Below are 27,043 nucleotides of genomic sequence, written 5' to 3'. Positions count from 1 at the left end.
AGTCCTGAAAGTTCTTTGGCATTAACTTACATCCTAAAATGTTGAAACTTCAGTCTTTTAATTAAGAGGGATACAATCTAAAACAGACAATACATTCACAATAATAGAGCTTATATTCGTTTGAGAGAAAATGATACATAATATGTATTATATTATTTCCATTTACTGATATGCATACTGTAACTTAACAGTTAATAAATGTTACAAAAGAATTTATATTCTGTATTATTTAGTTAATAATTTGAATTTTCTTGTTATCTGTGATGCGGCGTTCGACAGTGTCCTGTAACAATATAATTTATTATTATTTGAATTAATTAATTTAATTTTAAGAACAATTTTCCGAGTTTTTCCATCGATTAGTTGACATTAAGTCACTGTAAGTAGGTAGACTTAGGTTGTTTATAATTATTTATAATCTAAAAACCTTATAACACAAAAGATAATAACATAAACCTTAGTAAAAATAATACTTACCTAAAATTAAAAAGAAAAATAAAACCAAGTAAATCTACGTAACCACTATAATTTTGTATAATTGGGCTGGGTTGCAACATCTTACTTTAATAAACTCACAAAAATTTGTCAAACTCCATATAAAAACTAAGCCTAATTGCATTATCAACATACCCCCTTACATAATAAAAAGTTACACAGTTGTTGAACACTGTTTAAAAATGACATTTCCATACTATACGTCACTTTAAAACACTGTTCAACGAGCGTGTAAGTTTTATTAGTAAGGGGGATAGTATGCAAAAAGTCTAGATTTGACGAAACCCCAAACATTTGAATAGTTCCAACAACATCCAGCAATCGTATCGTCACGTAGCAAGCATTGTGCATCGACGCACGCGCCGCTCCTAAATCAAGCCGCCGAACCAATGCTGTGGTGTAATAAATAGCTGCCTGAATCTTTAAAATACTTATTTTGCAGATACTGGTGTGTTTTCTTTGTTAAGTATACAATTGGGTAGGGTTAGTTGACTCCTTAGTCCAAAAAGGACATTGTCAGAAACCGCCTTAGATTCCTGGGCACAGCAGTAAAGTATCAAAATTAATCTCTTACTTTTTGAATACTTAAATATTAATTAGATTGTAACGGACACTTGAGGATTAAAAAATGAAATAATAAAAGTATTTTATATGTATTCCATAATACTATGACGACATCCGGACATTTTAGGGCGTGGCCTGCTCCATATCCTATGAAGTTCCATAATTTGTGTCGATAAAATCTATGTAAAATCGGCACAAGGCAATGCCGTACTTCATTGTTAGGAATCCATGTAATAGTGATGTTGACTGCGGTCATCATAGACAATAAGATACCGATCTTGTAAATAAAATAAATCGTCCAAATTGCTACAGTATGACTAGATTTTAATTAAACGTTAAAAATATATTGCACGATACTACAAGAAGCTATCTAATGTGTCCAACTGGTCGAAGGTCATGAATAAAATAAAAAGAATTGTGATCATAACACTGATATAGACAATGACAACAATATGGGATCATCTTTAATATATCTGTTACAGTTTCAAAATTCGATGAAAAATCCAATGCCGCTTAAAGTAAGAGAAATGTCTAAAGTTCTAATAGAATTGAAAGTTTTATTCGCTCAAAATGCTTATAACAATAATTGGTAATACATTTCAAATATTAAGTACCTTTATAATGTATCGATAGAACCAAAATGATATCCTCTCAGCTTGGAAAGGGAAAAACCCAGGATTGGGGGAGCGCTCCAGGCAATTTTTAGAACATTTCATAGGTGGTAGTAAATAATATTTATTTTATTATTAAAATTGAATATTTTGATATTGATAAAATTGAATATATCTTTCGATTCAAATACCGAATATTTTTCAATCGATAATAATTATCGAGAATTGTTAATAATATTCAATTAAAAGTTGTTCAATCCCTAGTCATGCATAGACTAAGACGGTAACCATGGAGATAGTTAGTTTGGTAAGTCACGTGTTAAATGTCAAGAGTGGAAAGTAAACATAGGATTCATGTTATTTATTTACGTGCAAAATGTAAGTAAGTAAATCATAAAAGTGGAACGGAGCTATTTCCAAAACCCGTCCAATATTATAATACAATTTGGCTGCGACAACTACAATACAGAACATCTCCCAAATCGATGTGCATAAAATAATATAATACAATACTAGTAAGTAAGAGGTTATGATAACAATATTGCTATCAATAAGTTTATAGAATTGGTCCGCCAGGAATAATTGTTCTTACATAAAGATTTGTGTCATTTAGAACCTAGAAAGTATTATTTCGGCTCTGTTGATCTAACGGCGAACAATGTATGGAGAACGAACATTGTCCTTTCAGGGCAAAAAGAAACAATTATAACTGAAAACCACAGGACGTGCATTGTTGAACATGGGCGACAGGCTTTCATAAATGATTTCCAGATTAACCGATTGGAAACACAATTACTTAATAAAAAAAACATACATACAGTCGAACATATAACCTCCTCCTTTTTTTGAAGTCGGTTAAAAATAGAGAAACACGGGTCTCAACGCGACATTTTTTTATCTTAGTTACATACGTCTTCGTACGGGTTGACAATTACCTAGTTTTTCAATGATGATATTAGTAGGTACCCTTGAAATCAACACCAAAATAGTAACTCAACGGCTTTGGTGAAAAAGTGACATCATCGTTTTATGAAAAATCTATCTATAGGAGATTCTAGTTTAGACAGATATGTATTAAAAAGTATGTAAATTTTGTCAATTGACTACTATATTGTCTTCGTTAAATTTTTAGGTTTGAAATAATTAAATGAGACTAGACTGTACCGAAAATTGGTTAAAATTTTACTAAAATAATATTTACGTGTACTCTGATTTACTTTGATATTTATAGTCTAATAAGTAAAGTTAAACTTTAAAGACGCGCCATTTGAAATTTTAACTAGATCGTAGAACACCCCCCAGAGTCATATTTCTACTAAAACTTCAACCGAGTAATTTAAGTTTTAGTTCAACTGTGATTCTCAATGAATCGGTTAAATCGACTGACTTGGTTATATTCCCAAGAACGTTAATAAATTAGAAAAATCCTTTACGTGTTTCCATATATTTCGATTGCAAAAGTTAAATAGATTAACTATACAGGGTATTGATTTCAATACTCGCCATATTTAGGGAGTTGATTAAGTAGCTTATTTTGATCATGAATCAGTAAAAAAATTGACTTCGAAAAAAAATTAATATTAATTTTAACTTTAGTTATACCAAGAAAAATACCTATTTACACTACCTACTTTACGTGGATTCCTTCAGAGGTTATCCGACATGATAAGCGAGCGAGTACAGTTGATTTCGCACGGAAAATTCCACTTTCGTTTGCAAAACTTTTTGGTGCGTTTATTTAAGTCATGATAGATCACCTAACTAAATAAATATGGCGAGGATTGAAATCAACACCCTGTATTGCAATTTTGAAGCCACGATAGCCGAACGGTGAAGGGGTCGGACTGGTCGACTGGTCATCAGAAGAACGCGGGTTCGAACCCGCTGACGCTCGACTATTATGGTAAGCCTACTTGTGACACAAGCATATTTAGCTTAGTACGAGGGGCTAACGGGACTATTAGTGCTATGAGTAATTTTTGCAAAAACAAAATATTAAAAAAAAAATTGCATTGCAATTCATGAGGAAAACAGTTTTGACCAACTGCACTAAAGGCGTAAAATTTTATGAACTAATAAATTCAATCCAAAATGTCCCCTTCACCCCCTCCCCCATAACTCTTCATCAGACAAGCTGAAGTGGCAAGCAGCCTAATTGCAACTTGGCATCATGACTGAAACGTTAGTTACATGTGCCAAACACGCAGTGCGGATAAATCAAAACCACAAATGTAGAGTCAACAGCATAGGCTATACATTTTTGATACGAATAACATTTGCCATCCTACTTGTTGGACCGACGATCTGGTGCAGGGAAGAGAAGAGAAGCACCTGGATGCGGGCAGCGCAGGACCGGTCAGTATGGAAATCTTTGGGCCTTAGTCCAGCAGTGACGTCTTTGGTTAGAACGAAGACGTGTATTGTACGTGGCTTACGAAAAATGCACCAACTGATTTTATTAATTAATTTATCAGAATAAAATAACACATCAATATTGACTGTTTTAACCCTACGTTAAAAGGAACCCCCGTGCAAAATTTGCGACATAGATAGCACTTGTGGTTTCTGAGATTTTGTGATGAGTGAGTGAGTCAGTCAGTCAGTCAGTCAGTCAGTTAGTGACCTTTCGCTTTTATAAATATAGATAAATAAATATTCACAAGTATATTAGCGGCAGCGGACAAGATAAAAGACGCTTAATCACGTTTCTCATTAATGTTATTCATTTCTTCTATCGTTATTATGACGATTTATAAGCATTCTCATTAATTCCGAATATTATGAGATTATTTTGTCAACTTCAGCCGTACGTTATCAGAGACAGAGGCATTAATCTTGGTATCAATACAGTGTTTTCTAACCGAAATCAGTGTGATCGCTTGTACTGTCTATTCAGGGGTAATAGTGAATCGGTTCTCGTTTTGCGTTTGCGAAAACGCTTCGCAAGCGCGGTGACGAACTTCTTTGTTCCGATTCGAAAAATGCTAGGAACCAACTAAAAAACTACTGATGGAGCGTCGCGTATTTTGTCGTGAGTTTTTAACAGACTTCAAAAAATGTTAGACTGTAGGTATGTATTTTTGTTTATCATGCTTCAATCAGGATCAATTTATTTCGTTTTTCGAAGAACTGCTTTGAAGATTCTTTGTATCTATTTTTACATTATTAGACTTTGTTTTTGTAAAAACAATTCGAGGACTTTTCGCAGAAAACTGTGCCTTCTTTTCATTACATTTACATTCCTGAGTATAAAAACTTCGGTATTTCAGATAACATTTTAAGCCTAGTACAATTTCTCGTCATTTAGATTCCAAACCAAGTTAAAATTTGAATTCAGTCGTAAATAAAGATAATAAGAAATCAAATAAAAACAAAGATATACTATAGATAACTACTAATAAATTACTAATGCCCGTTTTGACCATCAATCCCTAATTTTTAAGTGACCCCTATGAGAACAAAATTCCATTCCATCAAAATGGTAACACATTAGGGGTCACTTAAAAATTAGGGATTAGTGGTGAAAACGGGCATAATACAAGTGTATTTGACTCAATTTATACATTTTATGAATTGCACCCTTTCTACGTTAAGTCGCCCAAATATCTCGTCATATCTCTGAAATGTCACTTACGTCTTGGCGCGGCTGTCACTGTGGCTTTTGACGTGCTGTCACTGTCGTCCGACTCCGACCGGTTCTGGAAGCTTGTTTCTGTTGACAAATAAGGATTATTTATTAAAGTTGAACGGGAATTCATCGTGAGGTGTGAAGAGATCTTTTTGTCCTTTTATAATTATTATTATTACAAGCTTTATATTGACTTCACTTGTTAGTATGTGTGGGACAAATCTTGCAACTGAATTTAAGACCACTTCTTCTCAACCGATTGAGCTGAAATTTGGCATACTTATGTAAGTACGATGACAATGCAATGTTATGGTACCATTGAGCTGGTCTGATGATGGAGTCAGGAGGTGGCCATAGGAACTCCTAAACGAAACGGCGGAACCTCATCGAGTTTGGGTTCGTTGGATTTGTCTTTTTGAGCACTTTAGTGCTAGATGATCTCCAAAGCTCTGAGATTGAGATACAACTAAAAAGTGTAAAATAAAATTATAATAAAAAAATCTTTTTTAAAAAACAAGCTTTATTCTGAAATGCAGTTGTACTAAAACGAAAAAAATAATTGTATGCTACTAGGTTTAAATTAATAATTTCGAAAGCTTGTAGCGCAAACAGAAAAAAAGAAGAATAAATTCCATGCGCGATACAAGCTTTCGAAATTATTAATTTAAACCTAGCATACAATTATTTTTTTCATTTTAGTACAACTGCATTTCAGAATAAAGCTTGTTTTTTAAAAAAGATTTTTTTATTATAATTTTTTTTAGCATGTTTCACGACTTCTCGTGCTCTCGCCTATTAGGAAACATAAGTTCCTAACTGGTTATCAGGGACTTATTTGTCAGATAAACTACAACATTTACGCCCGTATTCACAAACATTACTATGAAGTCTCACAGTGCGCGTGGACGCACAGGGTGATACACGAACCAATCACAGAGCTGTATTCAACGCTATGCGTTCAATTTGCTGCTTAGCAAGCATCGTTTGTGAATACGGGCGTAAGTCACATGAGTATTTAGCAACCTTTATTACATAGCGTTATCTGATAAACTATCTGAAACTTTACTAGAAACCAGTGAAAGGCTAGCCCTGCATGAGGCCAATATAAAATGTAACCGAACGCTTTTAAAGCCTAAAAATAATCCAAAAAAGGAACATTCTCAATTCAATTGAATGTTTGTTTTTGCAGAATTCCGACAATGCATGAGCCGATTCCAAAAAAACTTTTATTTGATTGAAAAAATAGGTAATATGATTCCGGGTTTTTTTAAAATTAGAAACTATACCTAGATTCTCGAAGAATTCAGTCCAATTATTAGAGTTTGCTCTAGTTTTGTTACGTTATTGAGAAAAGACCTAAAGTGCCGATCATCTTGGCTCCTTTTCTCTCAGGTGATTAGTCCGTCGCGACCTAGTTACGTCACTGTCCAAAACTGAGCGTAATCGATTCAGCTAGTTAATTGTTGTAACGCCTTAGTCTACAGTCTAGAGGGAAAAGAGTCTGGCTCCTCTGACAAAGTATAAGCTTACGCCGGTATTCTCAAACATTACTATGAGGTCTCACAGTGCGCGTGGACGCACAGGGTGACACACGAACCAATCACAGAGCTCTATTCAACGCTTTGCGTTCTATTTGCTGCTTCACTTTAGCAAGCATCGTTTGTCAATACGGACGTTAGCATTTTTGTAATAACTTCTTCACCAAGTGGAAAAATAGCCGAAGCGAAACGATTTCGGAATTAAAACTGTCAAGACAAAATAACATCTTGATTAGAGATCAGTCTTGACTGAGTTTCTGAGCAAGTTATATTTAGGACGTGTATAATATGCGCCATTAATAAAGTCCCTACATACTAATAATGAAGCCCCTCTGGAAAATTTTACAATGCTATGTCTTGTATTCTATGCAGTGTTAGTAAGACACATTTTGATTCAGTTGCACTTCTTTAACTTTAACCGGTGTTTTTGTATGGAGTTTGACAGACTTTGACGTTTGTTATAGTTAAAGTAAGATGGTGCAACCCAACCTTAATTTTTACTTGTGGTGAATAAGTTACTCTATGAATAATTCCACTAATCATTAATTGCACTACTATCACTAACATTTATATTATACTATCGATATCCCTAATCAAACTTCCGATAGTTCTACAACACTAATTTATCAACGAAGTAACTTTAACTGGACGGACGTCATTAGTCAACTTGGCCCAGTTTGGGTCCGACTGGGATCAGTTGGTGCAGTTAATTGATCGAGGGCCACGCTAGAGACGCTGTGTAAACCGATATTCCGTCTCTCTCACTTATATTGGTCAAGAAAGAGATGAAGAACACGAAGAATGCGACATGAGTCTTAGAGGGTTTAACACTGAATTACCAACTGGAAACAGTACGGCAGTTAATAGATCGAACGCTCGTGCAGAGTTAGAAATATTCCGTCTCTCTCAGTTATATTGATTATGTGAGAGATAAAGAACAGGTCTTATAGAATATTTTATATTCTTCTGCCGGTGTACACGTTAAACTACTACGTGGTTTCAATAATTAGTTTTTTTTTTTTGTATTTCGGCTTAGCCTTTATTTTTTGACAAAAAATTAATTTGACTATAATTAGTAACCTAATTCGAAAAATACCTATGTAGGTACGAGTAGACGAGGGATAATACTATACTACTACTAGATAAACATTAATAAAGAAAAAATTGCTTATTTGGACACAAACAAAACATCTAAAGGAGATTATTCCTATCGTAATTCGAATTATACGTGTCATGAATCTCCTACAACGCGATCCAACGAAATGGACTGACTTACCTGAATCCAAATACGTTTTAGGTGCTTTAACGAAATGTTTGCAAAAGCTTAAATTCAGCAGTAAAATTTTTAGCTCTATGTACTTTTGATTAGCTAAAAACCTGCACTAGTGCAAATAACGTGCATGAGTTTTAAAACTTGAATAACAAATGCTATGCAAAGTACTTTGCGATTTATAATGTACCTACCTACTAGATTTTCGTGAATTTATTTTCGAGCGCGGTCTAATTTTACCTATTAGTCCACCTACCCAGACAATGTGACATTCGACGTTCGTTCCGATTTCGCGATCGTATCGCAATTCTCTTTTTCGAGTTATTCCTCTCAAGTTATGAACACGAATTTTTTTTCTTACTCGATTAACACCGCGGTCCGAATTAGTCATGAGGCGAAAGTAAAAAAGAGTAGAGACCCTAATTTTTCATTATTTGTATAGAAACCTACAATCCTCTAATCTGGGCCGTATCAAGGTCACGTCCTAGACCTAAGACTCCTCGCACACAACAGACTTTGTCGGGCTATTAATCTATAATCCGGGCCTTTTCAAGGCGAGAGTGAATAGGCACTTGCAGGGCAGATATGTACAGTGCCGTATCTAGCCTTTTATGCGCCCGGTGCGAGCTTTCAAAACTGCGCCCTTGAAAAATGCTCTTGTCAGAAATTACCAGAAATATAAAAAAATTTAGTGTCCGACCGAATATGGATTTTCAGCCGAAAACGAAAACGAAGCTTCGGCTGCAGTCTCATTTTCGGCCGAAAACGAAAACGAAAACGAAAATGACCTTCAACTCTCAAATTTCAATCTGAAATTATGTAAAAACTTTGAAAACCGTTAATGTTTTGACCAAAAACATAATGACGTTTTACAGTTGATTTTGATAAGGATTGATTAAAGAAAACCGGCATTAAGACACAAAAAAATTAATTATGAATTCTTAGTAGAATATTATTTCCGGTGTATATTGAAATATTGGGAAGTGAAGAAGAAATAAAGCACCCTTTATCCAGTGGGAATTTTTCAACTTCAAAAATGTATTCAACAAATAAATTAATGATTTTTATTATTTATTACTAATGCAAACTGAAGTTTAACAATGCGGATTTAATTTTTTATAGGCAATGTCTTTTAAATGATGCCCGTTTTACTATAGGCACTCTCACAGCCGGACCCTTACATTCGCAACTATGCGAGAGCAAATCGCGTTAATAATTTTCCTGCAACTTCACGGCGGATATTTTCTTTCAGAACCTGAATTATTTAAGGATTGTTTGCTGTAAACTTTTGACTTGAGATATCTCCACAAGAAAAAGTCGCATGGTGTGAGATCTGGTGACCGAGGCGGCTAGGGTATATCCCAGTACTTGCTGATCATTTATTTGAAAAAAAAAAATAGTCCTCAATGTCTCCATCGAGGTACTCTCCGTGTGTGGTGAGACACCTTTTTGCTGAAATAGAGTTACGTAGTTGACCGGGATGCAGTTGCAGTTGTGGTATCAGACATTCATTGATCATTCGACAATACATTTCAAATACTCTAATAATGCTCAACTGCGAACGCTCTGTAGGCTCCCGACCAGTGACTCATGACGTATTTCAAATCCGCATTAGACTCTATTTTGAAACAATTAAACTTAATGAAAACTCTTTGGTTTTATTTGTATTCAATTTTGAACTTGGAAAATTCTCGCTGGACACCCTTTACAACGTAACCTCACTTCAACGTTATTAAAAGTTTTTTTCTAAAACTGATAGTTTAGCTGGAAAAAAATATTTTCCATCCCAATAGTACGCCGGCTGCGCTCGATTCGGATATAGTGACGTCACGCGGCCCTGCGTACGTTGACTTTTAGCGGCAAAAACGGCCTATGTTTATTACTTAATATCTTCGTAAGTAATGGTCCGATTTGGATAATTCAAAAAGATATATCTTTCTTATGTCTTAAAGATTAACGTAGATACTAGTTTTATTGAATTTTCTACAACAGTACTGATCCTCATTGATCATCAATCATTTACCTAAATTCGAAATTTTGACCATTCCATGAAGACCGAAAAGTGACCGGTCGTATAAAAACGTGTTTTATGGATTTGCGTTTCACTATCGAAAAACATTGGCTAAAACTCATTTTTTATAACAAATAATAAATCAAATTCATGTTTAAATGCAGTTTATGACATAATTTTTAAATTGTCACTATTAATATTTTTTACTGAATAACCTGTAAAAGTTAATTCTACAATTTCTGAAAAATCACCTAAAAGTAACCTTTTCATTAGTGTAACCTAAAAGTAACCAATGCAGTTCAAAAGTAACCTAAAAGGTTACAAAAGTAACCTTCTGGCAACACTGCGGCTATCTGAATGCGTGATTCTCGATGTATCGGGGAATCCCCGAACATTGGGTGGGACGGCGCGGCAGAATGGAACGTTTGTGAATCGTTTAGTTTTGTAAGTCATCCTTTTCACTCTTGTCGAACGATAAATTTTCTATCTATCTCTCGCACGCTAGTGCGTCAGTAACGCCGCACGTAGTTAATGAATAAAATCAAAGATAAAGGGAGGACCAATGAATGTGGCTGACAGCAATGACAGCGTAACGTGAACTATAGATGACCCACGCTGAACTGTCCCACCAAACTCAATGACAGGGGGGAGCTACCATCGTTCAACTTTAAGGTGATGGCATTTCCAACATGGCAAAAATCGGAACCAGCGATCCGGTATTGACGGTGGCGCCCCGCTGTCAATGTCATGGATAGGACAGTTCAGTATTTTGGAACTATACAGGGTGTTAGGTAAATGGGTATATGAGCCGACACTAGCCCATGTTAACATGGTCATATAAATGGTATGGTGAAGTCAGAAATTTGATATCATCATTTTAATTTTTTTAATTTTCATACAAAATATTTTTTATAAAATCTGATTTGTATGAAAATTAAAATAATTAAAATGGAGATATCAATTTTCTGACTTCACCATACCATTTATTTGCCCATGTTAACATGGGCTAGTGTCGGCTCATATACCCATTTACCTAACACCCTGTATATGTACATCTCCTCAGCTAGATTGACAGATTTGCTTAGAACTTTCCAAGTTAGAAGTGGCGCCCTCCAAATGAAGATAGACAGAAATTGTCTCATAGTTACGTTACGGTATAGGTACTTTTGTTTGTGTATGTGTTACGGTCAAAGTGATAAATGTGAAAATTATGAATAATCGCCGGTTATTATGAATAATTACCGCATGATTTGGTAAATGTGATTAATATGAGGTCATTTATGTGTGTATAAAACTAAATAGGCGGCTTAGGGGTGGCCCAAGGGCCACCCCCGCCGCACCTTAACCTATTTTTCACTTTAAATCAAAACATTATGTTATAGACATCATGGAAAAGTAATATTATGCAAAAAACATTCCAAACTTATTATGCCAAATTATATTAATATATGATATCAAAACGTTCAAAAGTTTGGCTGTACAGGAGCATGTACACAAAATGTTGTTCTCTTTTATGAAATTTGTTAGTACTAAGGTTGAATTATTAAATAATCACTGTTAAATGTGATTAATTTATCACTTTTACCGCGACTGTCGGTAATTATTCATAATAACCGGTTATTATTAATAATTTTCAATTTATCACATTAACCGTAACATATGTAATATTGCGAGCAAGACAAGGTGGATTTATATTTATCTGATGTGTCGTGACGTGACGCGTCAGAACTGTATCGGTTCCATACATAAGCCATCACAACACAACACGTTACGCACTAGTGTGAACGTTACCATCCTACTAATATTATAAACGCGAAAGTTTGTATGGATGATAGATGGATGTTTGTTACTCTTTCACGCAAAAATTACTGAATGGATTTTAATGAAACTTTACAATAATATAGCTTATACATCAGAATAACACATAGGCTACAATTTATAAACATATTGTTCGAAATACTAATCCTGCGCAGACGAAGTCGCGGGCACCAGCTAGTACTAAATGTATGAAACCGATACCGTTCTGACGCGTCGTCACGTCACGCACGACACATCAAACAAATATAAAACCACCTTTACAAGTGTTGTTGTTTCAAGATCGCTTGAAAAATGCCATATAGATATAGATAGTACAGAGGGCGCGTCTACACCATATTCGCAATAAAACAAAATGTACCTACTAACTACCATGCATGAAACAAAACTAGATACTGGTCGGGTCATTTCTGCGCCCCTCCAGGGTCTGCGCCCTGTGCCTGGGCACCGCTGGCACCGCCCTAGTTACGGCACTGGATATGTACCATCCTAGACTGCATCCCACTTAACATCAGGTGCGATTGTGGTCAAATACCTGCCTTGTTATGCATAAAAAAATTAAAGTTCGCTCATTACACCGATTAGGTATCGACCGATTCCTCAAACAAATTAGAAGCCGACCAAAGTATCGGCCGACTTAAAATCTGTAGTCTGCGGGAAGACGAAGACTCCCACTGTCCTGTGGGTATACAATCTTAGAGAGCTCACAGACGAGCGATCTTATATCGGTGACTGCTTGCGATAGTGGTAGGCGACAGTCAGCGATTGTAGACGACTGTCGGCGAAAGTCTCCGACTGGCGCCTTTCGCTGTTGATGTTGAAACTATGACTATACGTATAACAGGGGTGGCCAACCGGTCGATCGCGACTATTAGGCAAAAAATACTACATGATTGTGTACTAAACTATGCTGTTTCATTTAAGATTTCAAGAAGTATGTAAGTGGTAGATCACCCAGGGTTTCGTTAGTAAACAGTAGATCTTATGTCTAATCAAGTTGGCCACCCCTGACGTATAACGACGACTGCCCGTTTCCGAGAGTCGCAATGCATCGGCGACTGTCAGCGACCATCGGCGATTATCGGCTATTGTAGCAAGCAGTCGCCGCGCCAATATACTGTCACTCGTCTGTGAGCTTCCTTAATGTAACAATAAAGGCCGAACCATTAATTTCAACCGAGATATAGCAGATTGATGTTCGGCCGAAACCTTTCGGCTTTCATCTTTGACTGCCGAACGCTTTGTTGTTGGATAGATTTTAATGTGGAGGCTTTATATCTTACGAATGAATATTGGCGTGGATCGTCTTTTATTGTTGTGATTATGAACATAATTTTGCGGTGAAAATAGACATTAAAAACAAACATAACATCTAAAATTCTACTATATCCTACTTATATTATATGCGAAAGTTTGCTTGGATGTCAACATGTTTGTTACTCTTTCACGCAAAAACTACTGAACGGATTTTGATGAAACTTTACAGTATTATTGTTTATAACCCAGAATAACATATAGGCTATAATTTAAGACGACCTGTGACAAACTAAATTTCATGCGGTTGAAGCCGCGGGCAAAAGATAGTAAAAAAAAACTATGCGCGCAAAAATATTTACCTACATTAACTTGAATGAACTATGAACAATCTGCCTGTGTCAGTAGCTCGTAGACAATATTTTTGTAAGCTTAAAAACAGTATTTTCAAGGAAAACCTAAGGCTGAAACAATACCTACTAAGATGGTGAAACTAGCCTTTGTTTTATCTACATAGTTTTATACTTATATTACTTACTTACAATCCTTTTATCAGGAATTAAAGAACATCTGAATTCTCGTAACCATAAAAACAACTCATAAAACTCATTTATTTTTGCAAATAGGCTTTTAAAAAGCACTTTTACACGTCCCAATATTAACCCTACCACTGCTTCGGAACAATAAATAGGCCAGTGCTGAGAAGAAGCAGCGCAAGAAACTCAGTCACTATTGTATAATACTACTTACCTAATAGGAATCTTCAAATTGCATAAGCTACGAGATTAAAAAGGTCGGAAATGAATGATATTATTTCAATTCCAACGTGGCGGCTCTCGCAAAGATTTGGCAAACTTTTTAATTTATTTTTACAAAGTCAGCTCAACAGTTTCCTTATTCTTGGGATTGGCGACTTCGCCGGTACTCTTTTAATGAAATTAATATTCCCAGGTTACCAATTTAGAGGAGTCTCTGGGAAGAAGGAATAAAACGCAGAAGCGTTTTTATTTTTAAGTCTTTTTCGAACGAAAAGAAAAATTCAATTTTCTTGAATAATTTTAACAGCGGAAAAATAACTTGATTACCTATGCATAAAATATAATTTTACAAAAGCAGTTAGGAATAGCAGTCGATTCGAAACCAAATAAAATCTATGTAAGTATATCTTGGTGAATACCTCAGATCACGAATTGTCGTTGAATTGTGCATGTCGCTATTTTCTGTGTAATTTTTCCGTGTTAAAAAGGGTCTGTGCTATGAACTATCGCATCCAAATATTCATGAAAAACTAATTTTGATTTGATATGTCTGCCTCAAGATGCTTTATACCTAATGTAGGTAATCGAATAAGTGCAGATTTGAAATCGCTGTCCCAAGGATTCCTTGTATCCTTGAATTTAGGGAAAACGAATAAGTGTATTTACACTTTTACGCTTATTCAGTTCATTTTGGCTTCAGGGAAAAATTTAGAGGTCCTTAGGAACGACTAATAGACATAATCGGGGGCTGACAAAAGTGGGAAATGGGAGAATTCCCCCTCTTTATTGGTAGCAGTTACAGACTTTTATCTCCCTTAATTCAGTTACGAGTTTTTGATTAACACTGTGGAAATGCTGAAAAATGCGAGAATCTATATTTTTTGTATTGTTCAGATTTTTTTAAAAGAATATAAGGCTGAGTTGCACCACCAAACTTTAAGGCCCAGAACACACGGTGAAACGCAATTGCAACCAGTTTGAAACCGGTTTGAAATGGTCGCGTCATGTGTGGTCTCTCAACGGAATCTATGGCAGAAACTTAGATGCAACTCAAAAGTAACTAGAAGTTGCAGTTTCGTTGCAATTGCGTTTCACCGTGGGTTCTGGGCCTAACCGTGACTATAACGATAACCGGTGTACTTTGTATGGATACAGATTTTTGACGTTTGTTAAAGTCAAAGTAAGATGGATTGTTCGTATTGTATTTAATCGCATTAACATTTAATTTTGCTAACTGTAGGAATTCAATCTACAACAGCTGGTATGCGAACTACAAATAATTACGAAGAAAGTTCATCAAATCTCAATTACAATTAAATAGAGGTTTTAAATAAGTAGTTACGGAACGGAATAGAATCAAAATGCATTTATGTGCAGATTCCAATTAACTAGAGCGCAGCAGTCCGAGCTAGTGTTGGAGAATAATCGATTTATCGATTGAATTGATTTTATTCGGTATTTAACTGCACTCAGGAGGATTTGATGAGTGCTGCAGACAACGCCACTCTTGTGGCGGAGTTTTGGGCTGACACTGTGTGTGTAGGTTTGTTGTCGACACGAAAAGAAGAAGATTCGATATTTAATAATCGATTATCAGTTAATACTTACATTAGTGCCAATATCGATACATAATATTTAACTTTACGATAAATGTTCGATTTTAATATTTTGTCTAGCATCCCGTACTACCGATCGTATCAATAATAAAATCAACAGAATTGTATCAAAACTTGCTAGCGATAAATCTGTTACATTGGACCTCATTGTAATATCGATTAATTAATCAAAAATCTAAATCGTTTATTTTTTACAAGTAGAAATGAAATGAAATAGTTTATTCAGTACATTCCCTTTCCAGGGCACTTAGACACGTCCCAAATATAGCTTACTTCATGACAACATTTATTGTGGGCTCCCGAAGAGCACTTTTACACGTCCTAACCCTACCAATGCTTCGGGCCAGTGCTGAGAAGAAGCAGTGCAAGGAACTCAGTCACTATCGATATCGGCAACACTAGTCGGGACCAACAAAACTGTACCTCTCTACCAATAATTCAAAGGAAACGCTCACTGCTGAGTCAGACACGAATTTAGAGACAATGGAAGTGAACAATGAAAGTTTCGGTGGAAAATCGTCGGCTAGACGAACGTCAGCTGTTTTCTTGTTTTCAGTGTCAGATGGTCAGCACTGGCTTAGCATAGTGGCGTGGTGGCATCTTACATATTTATAACTAGCTTTACGCCCGCGGCTTCGCTCGCGTGGAATTTTGTCAGTCACAGAAAAACCTTTATCGCGCGCGTCCCTGTTTCAAAAACCGGGATAAAAAACTATCCTTTGTCCTTTCCCGGGACTCAAACTATCTCTATGCCAAATTTCATTAAAATTGATTCAGTGGTTTAGGCGTGAAAGCAAGACAGACAGACAGAGTTACTTTCGCATTTATAATATTAGTATAGAGTATAGATAAGGGCGATATTGCAACAAACATTTAAAGTCTAATGCTATAGTGTACTATGTATGTACTATTAGGGAAAGTCGACCGCAACCACACTGTTCACGTAATGAAAATTGTTTAGTTTCCCTTCTCTCAGTCTGTGATCTAAACAAGTATACAATAATAAAAAATATATAAATATCAAAACAGAATATAGCATATAAATAACCTACAATATTCACAGCTTGCTTTGACAGATTCATTTGCAAACTCTGATAATAAAAACAATTAAAAAAAAACGAAGTAACTATGGCAAATCTCATCGTATCTTGTTTAGGGGCCGTGCACGTCTACCCATTGGGATCTCTTGTATCTCCCCTTACCTTTATTCCCTCTCATCCGCAAAAAATCATATCCATTAAGTGAATCAAGTGCTTGGGTGAGAGGGACCTCTAATCTTCTGATGTCGGGTAAGCCGACCCCAGGAGATCCATCTTAGTTCTTGCTAGCGCGTATATTAGTACTAGCTTTCCAAACTATCCTATGTCCTTTCCCGGGACTCAAACTATCTTTAAGCAAAATTTCATAAAAATCGGTTCAGTGGTTTAGGCGTGAAAGCAAGACAGACAGACAGACGGACAGACAGACAGACAGACAGAGTTACTTTCGAATTTATAATATTAGTATAGAGTATAGATTTGGCAAAAGTTGAGTCGTCAGTATTCGCAACTTTCTCCGACTCAAAAACTCCTTCGTTTCAACTACTGCAATTCCTACGTCCAAGATCTAAAATATTTTACAACTCGTCCACTAACAATAGCCATCTTATTAACCGACTTCAAAAACTAGGAGGTTCTCATACAATCTCGTCTCAAACTGTCTTGGGACCAGCAGTGAATTGATCAGTATAAAGACTGCACGTCGTCCAATAATTTGAAGAAACCGAGCGGTGGCGCGCTGCTGAATCAGCCACTGATGCAAAGAGAATGGAAGAGCATGACTCAAAATTATTTAGATATTTACATCGAAGCAGGACATTTAATACAGTAATATTGTTGAAAAAAAAAAACAAATCCCAGCCCCAGTCGTTGACTGAAAAATTGTGTACTTAAATTGAAAAGTAATTTTCACTCTTACAATTGAGACGAATCTAACGACGCCTCACAATCCACCAAACCGTTTAGTTTTATGAGCGTGCCCAAGAAATATAAATAAATACTCGTAACACGAAAAACATAACCCAAGGAGGGTTGACACAATCGTCAAAAAAAACATTTTCCGCATTTCTGTTCCAGTTCTTGAATTTTCTAAACTCACTTTCGAGCTAATGTTTTGAAAGGAAAGATACTTTTGGCACATCCAGTATAACTATCTCTTTATGGGCCAACACAGCAGTGACAATGTATTCTGAATAGCTTTTCAATCACCTAACTCCCTTCGTTTACTATCCAGATAACGTAAAACCGAAGTCCATGAAATAAACTTAGAATCTGAATAAAAACTTGGTTAACTGTACTTTTTTAATATTGTAGAGTCCAGTATAAAATATTCTTTATTGTTTTTAAAGGTTTACTCGTTAGAGTTTCTAAAAGGTATTTTCAAAGATTTATTTCAGCTTTTGTGCGTGCTATGCTCGGAGTTTCCCTGCGTGATCGAATCAGAAACGAGGAGATTCGTAGGAGAACCAGAGTGACTGACATAGCCCGCAGAATCGCTAAAATCAAGTGACAGTGCGCGGGGCACATAGCTCGTAGAGCTGATGGCCGCTGGGGCAGGAAAGTTCTTGAGTGGCGACCACGAGTCGGTAGACGTAGCGTGGGCAGGCCTCCCACTAGGTGGACCGACGATCTGGTGAAGGTCGCGGGAGGTGCGTGGATGCGAGCGGCGCAAGACCGGTCTTTGTGAAAATCCTTGGGGAGGCCTTTGTCGAGCAGCGGACGTCTTTCGGCTGAGACGAACGATTTCAGCTTTTAGCGTAGTAGAAATCGACCAAGCTTTTATTCCTTTGTGATTTGCGGTTATTAGGGGTAAATAGTGTAAACTTGCAAATTCAAAAAAGTGCCCAATAAGCAACACGTCGAAACCTACGGAGTTGTTGATCATTTTACAGGATTTTAAAATATAAGACCAGAAATATTGCAACATAACGACCCTGTAGTCACCACGCTAACCCTTTGAAGACAATGTACTCTAAATAGTTAATTTTCAAAACATCCAAAAAAAGTAATCGCAAAAACGTATGGAATCTAAAAAAACTAAAATAAACATCAATGCAATATTTTACCGAAACCGAATTCGTTATCAAAAGGCAATGACTGAGCATGATTGATTGAATGCCTTCTGAATACTGAAAGATTCGATCCACAACGAGTCAAAGAATAAAAAATAAAAACCTATTTTCTAATGGTTTCTTTGTGCCGTTTTTAAAGGAAAATGTTTAAGGGATCAATTCTTTGAGTTTGGGTTACAATACTTACAATAGCATTGTAAAGGTATACTTTTGTTGTTATCAATTTTAAATTCTTACGTAGTAGCTAGTTGGAACCTGTTGAGTTGAAATTCTGGTCTATTGTCAAACGAGACATCTGACGGGGAAACTCTTGACCTGCGATCTCACTGACATTGCGATGGCTCCTACGTATACTGGCGTAAGTGAAAAAAGTAAATTTTACAGGAGAGCCATTTTAGTGGCCAGAACCATATTTTTGGGTCATATCTTCTGACCTACTAAAACGAATTTAATGAAATTTCACATTTAGCCTTAACATGTAATGCTTTTGCTACTGCTGTTATCAATTTTTATATTTTTCTTATATATTTTGAGATTTTACGCATTGCCCTTTTACGTCGTCACATTTCTATAATTTCATGTATATTGTTCAACGTAAAGAGACTTAAATGACAACGTAAATATAATATTTTAAGCGATTACTCTCTTTATTTATGCATGTAATTATTTTAATTGTTATCATGTGCTATATCAATAATAAATCAGTTAGAAAAAGTTGTTTAATGTATCGTTATTACGTTTTATCGCAAATACGCCCATATACTGTGCTCGAGATTTAGTTAGGTCTTTTAACATAATGTGTCATATTTTTAAAAATTATAAATAACTTGAAAAATCGAACTGCCTAAGGCGGGAATTGAACCCACGATGCCTTAGGCAGTTCGATTTTTTCAAGTTATTTATAATTTTCAAATTAGTTTGAGATGCGACTCTTAACGCTAAAAATTAAATAACTATATAATGTGTCATAATTTATAAATAAAACAATTTGCTAAATATTTTCATGGCTTTATTTAAGATTTGGATTATAAAAAATATATATTTATGTAAGCAACTACTCGTATAGATTGACGAATCGTATGATTGGGCTTTATACGTGGCGTAGTTTTGCACATACGCCTATTTGCCTAAAATTTTATTTTGTATCTAATGGAAAAAAAATTTTTTTTTCTTACTGACGTTATAGATTAGAGCAAAATGAAATCATTTCTTAAATAATTGGAAAAAGGCGTAAGCGGCAGTTTCGCCTTTATACGTAGGAGCCATCGATTGTTATTATATGGCGACACTTAGGTAAGATGATAGAAACTCACAAGGTAGACTAAGAAAAATAATATTTTTTTTTTATCCACAACGAGGAAGCTCTTGGCCTGTATCTCACCTGATGGTAAATGATGATCAGGCCGAAGGTAAAGGAAGGAACTAATAAATATCTCCGGACATTTTACACTGCGCTTCTAGAAGCGCTAAGCTTTGCTTAGTTTGGGACTAGTCCCAAACTAAGCAAAGCTTGTACTACGGGTACTTAGACAACAGATATAAACATACTAAATACTTTTTTTTTGTAAATACATACTTATTTTACATAAAAAACACCCAGTCCAATACAAACAAATATGTTCATGCACACAAATGTTTGTACTGTGCGGGAATCAAACCCGCTACCTCCGGAATAGTAATCCGTTTCGAACCACTACACCAAACGGCCAACCAAACAGAAAACTCTTCTCCCACTGGGAGTAGTAGCCGAGACCTACGGTCTGAAGCAGGTGGTCTTACTACTAGCTACACACAGAGGCGTTTAGATAGAGACATAAGATCCGCAACTAAAGGTACATACGGTCTGGAGAAATTTCCGTGCTTTTAAGCGATTTTGTGAAAAATACTATTGGCAGGTAGTTGCTAATTGCTCATAAGATAGGCCCCCTTAATTTTTATTTATTGTCCGTGGTGCATAATCTTTTCTTAAAGGTTTTAAACCTTTTTTTTGTCACCTGTCATCCGCTTTGCAATGGAGGGAAGTCGAACCTTAATTTCGAACTCCTCCTATGTTCTTCTGATTAATTTTGGTTGCGGGTCCAATGACTGTTTAACTTTCCCCGGGGACAAACTTGACCTTCATTGGTTGGGTTTTTGTGGCGGTCAAGCTGTAGATCCTGGCTACACAGGAGTTGCAGTGGTGGGAACGAGAGGTGGGAATAGTCCCGTATACAGTCTGGAGTAGGTATTAGAACTATTCGTATGGTAGTTTACGTACTAGATCCGGTATTCTTCATCCGATTTCTCTAATAGTTTTTTGTGATCCATATTTTGACGGATTCGGATCGGACGTGTGTGATATTTGTGTTCACACAACCCGTTGCCCTAACGTGTACGTTAAAAAAACAAATTCGTTTCAGCCAAACCATGTTCAGCAGCTTTTAGTCCTTTATTTTTTGTAAACCTGATACCTTATTTGTTCCATCTATACCAAAGTTGTAAGCTCAAATATCAATAGAAGAAAATTAATATTTTATTGTAAGTAATCAGAGATATTGGATTACTTAGTAACTAAGTGATTCCTATAAATTTATTTTGAAGTAAATAACCTAGATACGTAATCTAAATTACTTCTTGAAATTGAGCCCCAATTTCTGATAGTTAAGTAGGTTAATTTCTGACATAGTAGCTAAATTAACTAATAGTTAAATTAATTATTCAGGAGGAAATCAAAAATGTCTTGTATTTAAATTATGTAATAATAAACTAACGCAAGTTTCAAATAAAAGCTTGTAAGAATTTAAAGTAGCTTGCTGATAACCGGCTGATTCCCGTTGGGAATAAAATCAAAGTATGAACTTACATTATTTGAAAACAATAGAGCTGTGGACCTTTTGGAAAACCCTTTTTATTTCAAAACGAAAAAAAATAATACATCCTACATGTATAGGCAGTACCTACAGATACAACTTTTTTCGTGCACGTTTTCATAACAGTACAATATTAAAATTAACTTCAACATTCCTTATCTTGTACATAAATCATCAAAGAGGAAGTTTCAGATAAAATGTGCCAGATAAGCAATTACGTTCGACGCATAAACAACGAGCAATATTGGGGAATCTAAAATATAATGTAGCAAATAAATTAAATTTACGACCGCTCCCGTGGCAATAAAGTGAAATACTTGGCGTACCGTACTGTGGGATGTTTAAAATTATCATCACATTGCGGCTTTATAATGTACCTTATGTGGCACGTTGACTTATGGGGAGAATTAGGTTATACGGGGACGTTTAACTGCGAATAGGGAAAATGATGTAACTAAGTGAAAATTACAGAAAAATGGGGGACAATATTAGATTTTGGGTAAAACAGGTTTTATCCCGAATGTGTCACATTGCGGCTTTATAATGTACCTTATGTGGCACGTTGACTTATGGGGAGAATTAGGTAAAACGGAGAGTTTAACTACGAATGGGAATAATAATGTAAGTAATTGAAAATTACAGAAAAATTGGGGACAATAAATTAGATTACGGGCAAAACAGGTTTTATCCCGAATGTGTCACATTGCGGCTTTATATTGTACCCTATTATGTTACACGAAGATTTATGGGGAGAAGTAGTATTAATACTCCCCTTTTAACTGCGAATGGGGAAAACGATGTATTTATTTTTAATTGGTATGTTTTTTTCAGTGTTTTACAGGTTTTTATAATCTTAAGGTCACATAAAGAAAATTTAACCCAAATGACATAAAAAAGAGGAAGAATGTTGTAAACAAATAAAAATAAAAATGCGATAAAATTACGTAAAGTGATTCAATATTTTACAGGTTGGTGATTCCACGGATTGTTATTTGGCAACGAGAAATTCGAATCCCCATGGACGTCACTGTTAATAATTATGTATTCGTTATTTTATTTGCTAAGAGCAATCAGTAGTCATGTTTGAAGTTGTAACATAATGTTATTGGTGAATCTATAAATAGAATGTAGCGGGAATCGAGCAAATAAATTAAATTTATGACTACTTCCGGGCAATAAAATGAAATGATTGGCAAAGACTGTGGAATGCTATGCGGTGGTGAACATTGTTGTAACATTGTGTGACGTGTATGTCGACATTTGTGGATTGGGAATATGAAGCAATTTTAAAATGGGTCTATTATTTCTTAATTAATTTGGGAACTGATCAAAACTTGCCTGTACTCGTATAGCTACAGCCTGATTGGATTGGATATTTTTTTTTTTTCATTTGTTTTGTTGTCGCGGAAACATAGTATTGAAATTAAACATTATTCAAGTCGAGAAGAGGCGGCTAAGGCTGCGTTTCCACTAGAGATGTGCGAGGATGCTTAGCGAGCGATGCGTTGTAAAGATCGAACTGACTAAGGCGGGAATTGAAACCACGACTCTTCGCTTGCCGGGCAACTGCTCTTCCATATTCTGAGCTACTTCGACACTGGATGAACCCGTTGAAATTTTCAAATGTATTACGCTGTTACGGCCAGAGATTTTTTCAAGTTATTTAATATTTTTTTCAAATTAGTTTGAGATGCAACTCTTAACTGTGTCGTTAAAAAACCAATAGAATCCCTTCATTTACCTCGCCTCGCTGTGGAACCTGATGATGGTGCACTAATGATGATGATCATAATGACGATAATGACTTACCTGTATCAAACCTCGGCCTGCTGGGCAGTCGACTGGGCAGGTCTTGGTTCTCCACGTGGTCGAATGTTCGGAAGCCGAGCGCGAACTCCGCGTAAGGACTTATCTCGAACATTTCTAAACAAAAAAAAAACGTTAAAAACGTTAATTAATTGACAAAAAGAAAAATACTACTTATTACAGAAAAGATAGGAACTTGAGAATTTTAGTTTCAAAGAAAAGTTCTAAAGCGAAAACCAATACTGTCTCAGTTACAATTTGAATTCGATATAATTATGTTTTGATGAAATTAATTCCCAGACAGGGTAGGTCTAATATTGAATAGAATAGTAAACAAAAAAGTAATTTTGAAAGTTTAGTTTTTAAATAATTTAAAATGTTTGTAAAATATGTAAGTATTATAAAATTGTTCAAAATCAAAATCAAAATCAAAATTATCTTTATTTGTAATAGACTAATTAAATTAGTTCTTGCAAATCGTCAAATGCTCTTAAGGAGCCTATACATGTCTCATTCTTTTTTTGCCCTACCAGCGCTTCGAGACAAACATTTGGCAAGTGCTGAGAAGAAGCGCCGCAACAAACTCAGTCACCACTGTCTGCCGGTTTAAAAATATAAAAAAATATAAAAAAGTAGGAAGTTACATACATTCAGAAGCAAGTTACTTACCACGCGCTCAGTTGATAGAAGGTGGCCTTTAAGACGGTTTTTTAAGTGTTTTGATTTTGTTTTATTTGGAAAACATATAAATAATTTATATAAATATGAATATGTAATACCTACATTACACAATATAAAAAACTATATTTTTTTCCACTCACCATTCTTACTAGCCTTCCTGACGTGCGCGGGCGACGTGTATATTCGCGGCGCGTGCGCATACCGCTCCTTGTGCTCCGAGTGGGACGCCACGCTCTCGTTGCGGGACTTCACCTCGTCAGCTATGGAGTGCCGGTATTGGGACGAGTAGTTTTGCCTGGTGGGAGATTGGTTAATTGTAAATAGGATAATGGGAACTGGGTCTGAGTTGAATTTTGTTCTACTCGTATGAATGAGTGAGCTGTAAAGATTGTATTTCTTGTGACTCTACACGTATCTACATAAGTCTATGCCTACTACCTGTGTCTCCTGAAGTCCTGACCTTACGCGTATTTTTGTCTACTACTGACCTTACTTACCTATATCTCCTGACTCGTACCTGTTTCCTGGCTTAACTTTATTCTCTGCCTACTTACCCATTTGACCCTACAGGTATTTATGTTCTATGCCTTACTTACTTACGTTTCGTGACCCTTCACATGTATATTTTATGTCTAAACTGCCATGTCTCCTGCCTGAACTGAGCATACATGTATCTATGTTCTATGCCTACTTATCTTATCTATGCCTTCTGCAGATTTTATTTAGTCTATATTCTTAACCTATGTCGGCCGACTCTAGACGTACGTATCTATCTTTCTTGTTTTATCTTCAACTAGCTGACCCGGCGAACTTTGTTCCGCTTTAATGGCAATAAATAAGCAGACTTTTTTTTATTTCGAACGGGATAAAAAGTATCCTATGTCCTTCTCCTGGCTCTAAACTACCTCCCTGACAATTTTCAGCTAAATCGGTTCAGCCGTTCTTGAGTTATAAGTGGAGTAACTAACACGACTTTCTTTTATACAGGGTGTTAGGTAAATGGGTATATGAGCCGACACTAGCCCATGTTAACATGATCATATAAATGGTATGGTGAAGTCAGAAATTTGATATCATCATTTTGATTTTTTTAATTTTCATCCAAAATAAATTTTATAAAATCCGATTTGTATGAAAGTTAAAATAATTAAAATGAAGATATCAATTTTCTGACTTCACCATACCATTTATATGACCATGTTAACATGGGCTAGTGTCGGCTCATATACCCATTTACCTAACACCCTGTATACAGGGTGTCCCGTAATGTAACGTCAAGCCGGAACTGGGTGTTGAGGCAAGTTGTGCTGGTTATCAGAAAAATATGAAAAAAAATCTATGTGGCATATTTTAAAAATAATAGGCATTTAAAAAAAATCTAAAAATTCTTCTCCAGGTGACGGTCCTTTTGCTCGTGTTGCCACCAATCTTCACTTTTTCCAAATTTTTTTTTTGTTATGTAACCCTGAATAATGCTTCTCTAAATTGTTATTAAAATTACAAAACCAGCTGCTCCAGCTTGGATGAAAAAAATAAATTATTCCCAAAAAAAATTTCAAAATAAAAATTTTGCCTAGTTTAAACTGACTGTACTGAAAAAAAAATGTACTACGCGAGTGTGGCAAGTGACGTCATAATTTGGCGCATTTAGTAAGGATTCCAAAATGGTATAACACTTGGTAAAGTTTTGCTGGAATTTTCGACAATTTTTGGTTTTTTGGAAATAGTCCCGTTTTTAACTTTATCTACCTTGGTTAAAAATTATTATTCTAATGTGCCCAAAATTCAAGTTTCTGTGACTGACTACCGTACAGTCACAGAAACTTTTGTCACCATGACGGTAATTAGTAGTTGACATACTGTGACAAAAGTCACCCGTGCGCGCGCGCCTTTACTACCTGCTCTGCCTGCACTTGTACTTGGTAACAGGGATAATAAGGATATGAAGTTTCGGTTATGGATACGGTTACGGATATTAGAATAATATTATACCGGTTTCGGTTACGGTCACGGATATGAAATCATTTCAGATTATCCGAAAGTCTCGGATAATTTCGGTTACGGAATTATTAGAATTTCAAAAATGTAGGTATAATTCAAATAGCAAGATGCTGCGTGACCCACATAGCTACTTTATGTACCAACTAAGACGACACCTATGTATGATAAAGGTAAAACAGGCTGGCATATTAGATGGTGCCAGCGAATGCCAGACAAGTTGGTAACAAATATTAAGATTTAAGGTACAATTCCAAGACTTGTCGCAGACCGCAAACTGCAACCGCAAACTGCAAAACTACATGAAATCGGCAGCGCGGCATTGCAGCTGCGGCTGTATACTGCAGATTTCATAGAGTTTTGCAGTTTGGCCTTTATCCGAAACTATCCGTAACTTTTGAATCAGTTTCGGTTACGGTTATGGACATTTTTTTATTTCGGATATCCGATAGTTTCGGTTACGGTTACGGATATCCATAACATCCCTGCTTGGTAAGATGGCCCTCTCCGTCCCGCTCATACCTTTTAAAATGTCTTCTCCACTTCACTTAAGCCAGAAACTTGCATTTTGGGCACATTAGAATAATATTTTTAACCAAGGTAGATAAAGTTAAAAACGGGATTATTTCCAATAAACAAAAATTGTTGACAATTACAGCAAGATTTTACAAAGTGTTATACCATTTTGGAATCCTTACTAAATGCGCCAAATTATGACGTCACTTGCCACACTTGCGTAGTACAATTTTTTTTTCAGTACAGTCAGTTTAAACTAGGTAAAATTTTTATTTTGATATTTTTTTTGGGAATAATTTATTTTTTTCATCCAAGTTGGAGCAGCTGGTTTTGTAATTTTGATAACAATTTAGAGAAGCATTATTCAGGGTTACATAACAAAAAAAAAATTTGGAAAAAGTGAAGATTTGTGGCAACACGAGTAAAAGGACCGTCACCTGGAGTAGAATTTTTAGATTTTTTTTAAATGCCTATTATTTTTAAAATATGCCACATAGATTTTTTTTTATATTTTTCTGATAACC

At 35.7% G+C, this 27,043-nt stretch overlaps 1 protein-coding gene across 1 annotated transcript in view; it reads right to left on the bottom strand.

The window, feature by feature from the left end:
• Nucleotides 1-236: 236 nt before the first annotated feature.
• Nucleotides 237-27,043, bottom strand: part of LOC135083209 (cell adhesion molecule DSCAM-like) — a 36,087-nt gene continuing 9,280 nt past the window's right edge. Inside the window, exons 7-10 of the mRNA XM_063977943.1 lie at nt 24,146-24,300; nt 23,328-23,441; nt 5,305-5,382; nt 237-283 (exon numbers count right to left, since the gene is read on the bottom strand). Of these exons, the coding sequence (XP_063834013.1) occupies nt 255-283; nt 5,305-5,382; nt 23,328-23,441; nt 24,146-24,300 (376 nt within the window). The 3' untranslated portion in view covers nt 237-254. The remainder of the gene's footprint in view (nt 284-5,304; nt 5,383-23,327; nt 23,442-24,145; nt 24,301-27,043) is intronic.

The sequence above is a fragment of the Ostrinia nubilalis genome, chromosome 23, assembly GCF_963855985.1.
Source record: "Ostrinia nubilalis chromosome 23, ilOstNubi1.1, whole genome shotgun sequence".
NCBI lineage: Eukaryota > Metazoa > Arthropoda > Insecta > Lepidoptera > Crambidae > Ostrinia > Ostrinia nubilalis.
Note: the sequence above shows the minus strand (reverse complement) of the source record. Positions and strands in the feature narration are given on the sequence as shown.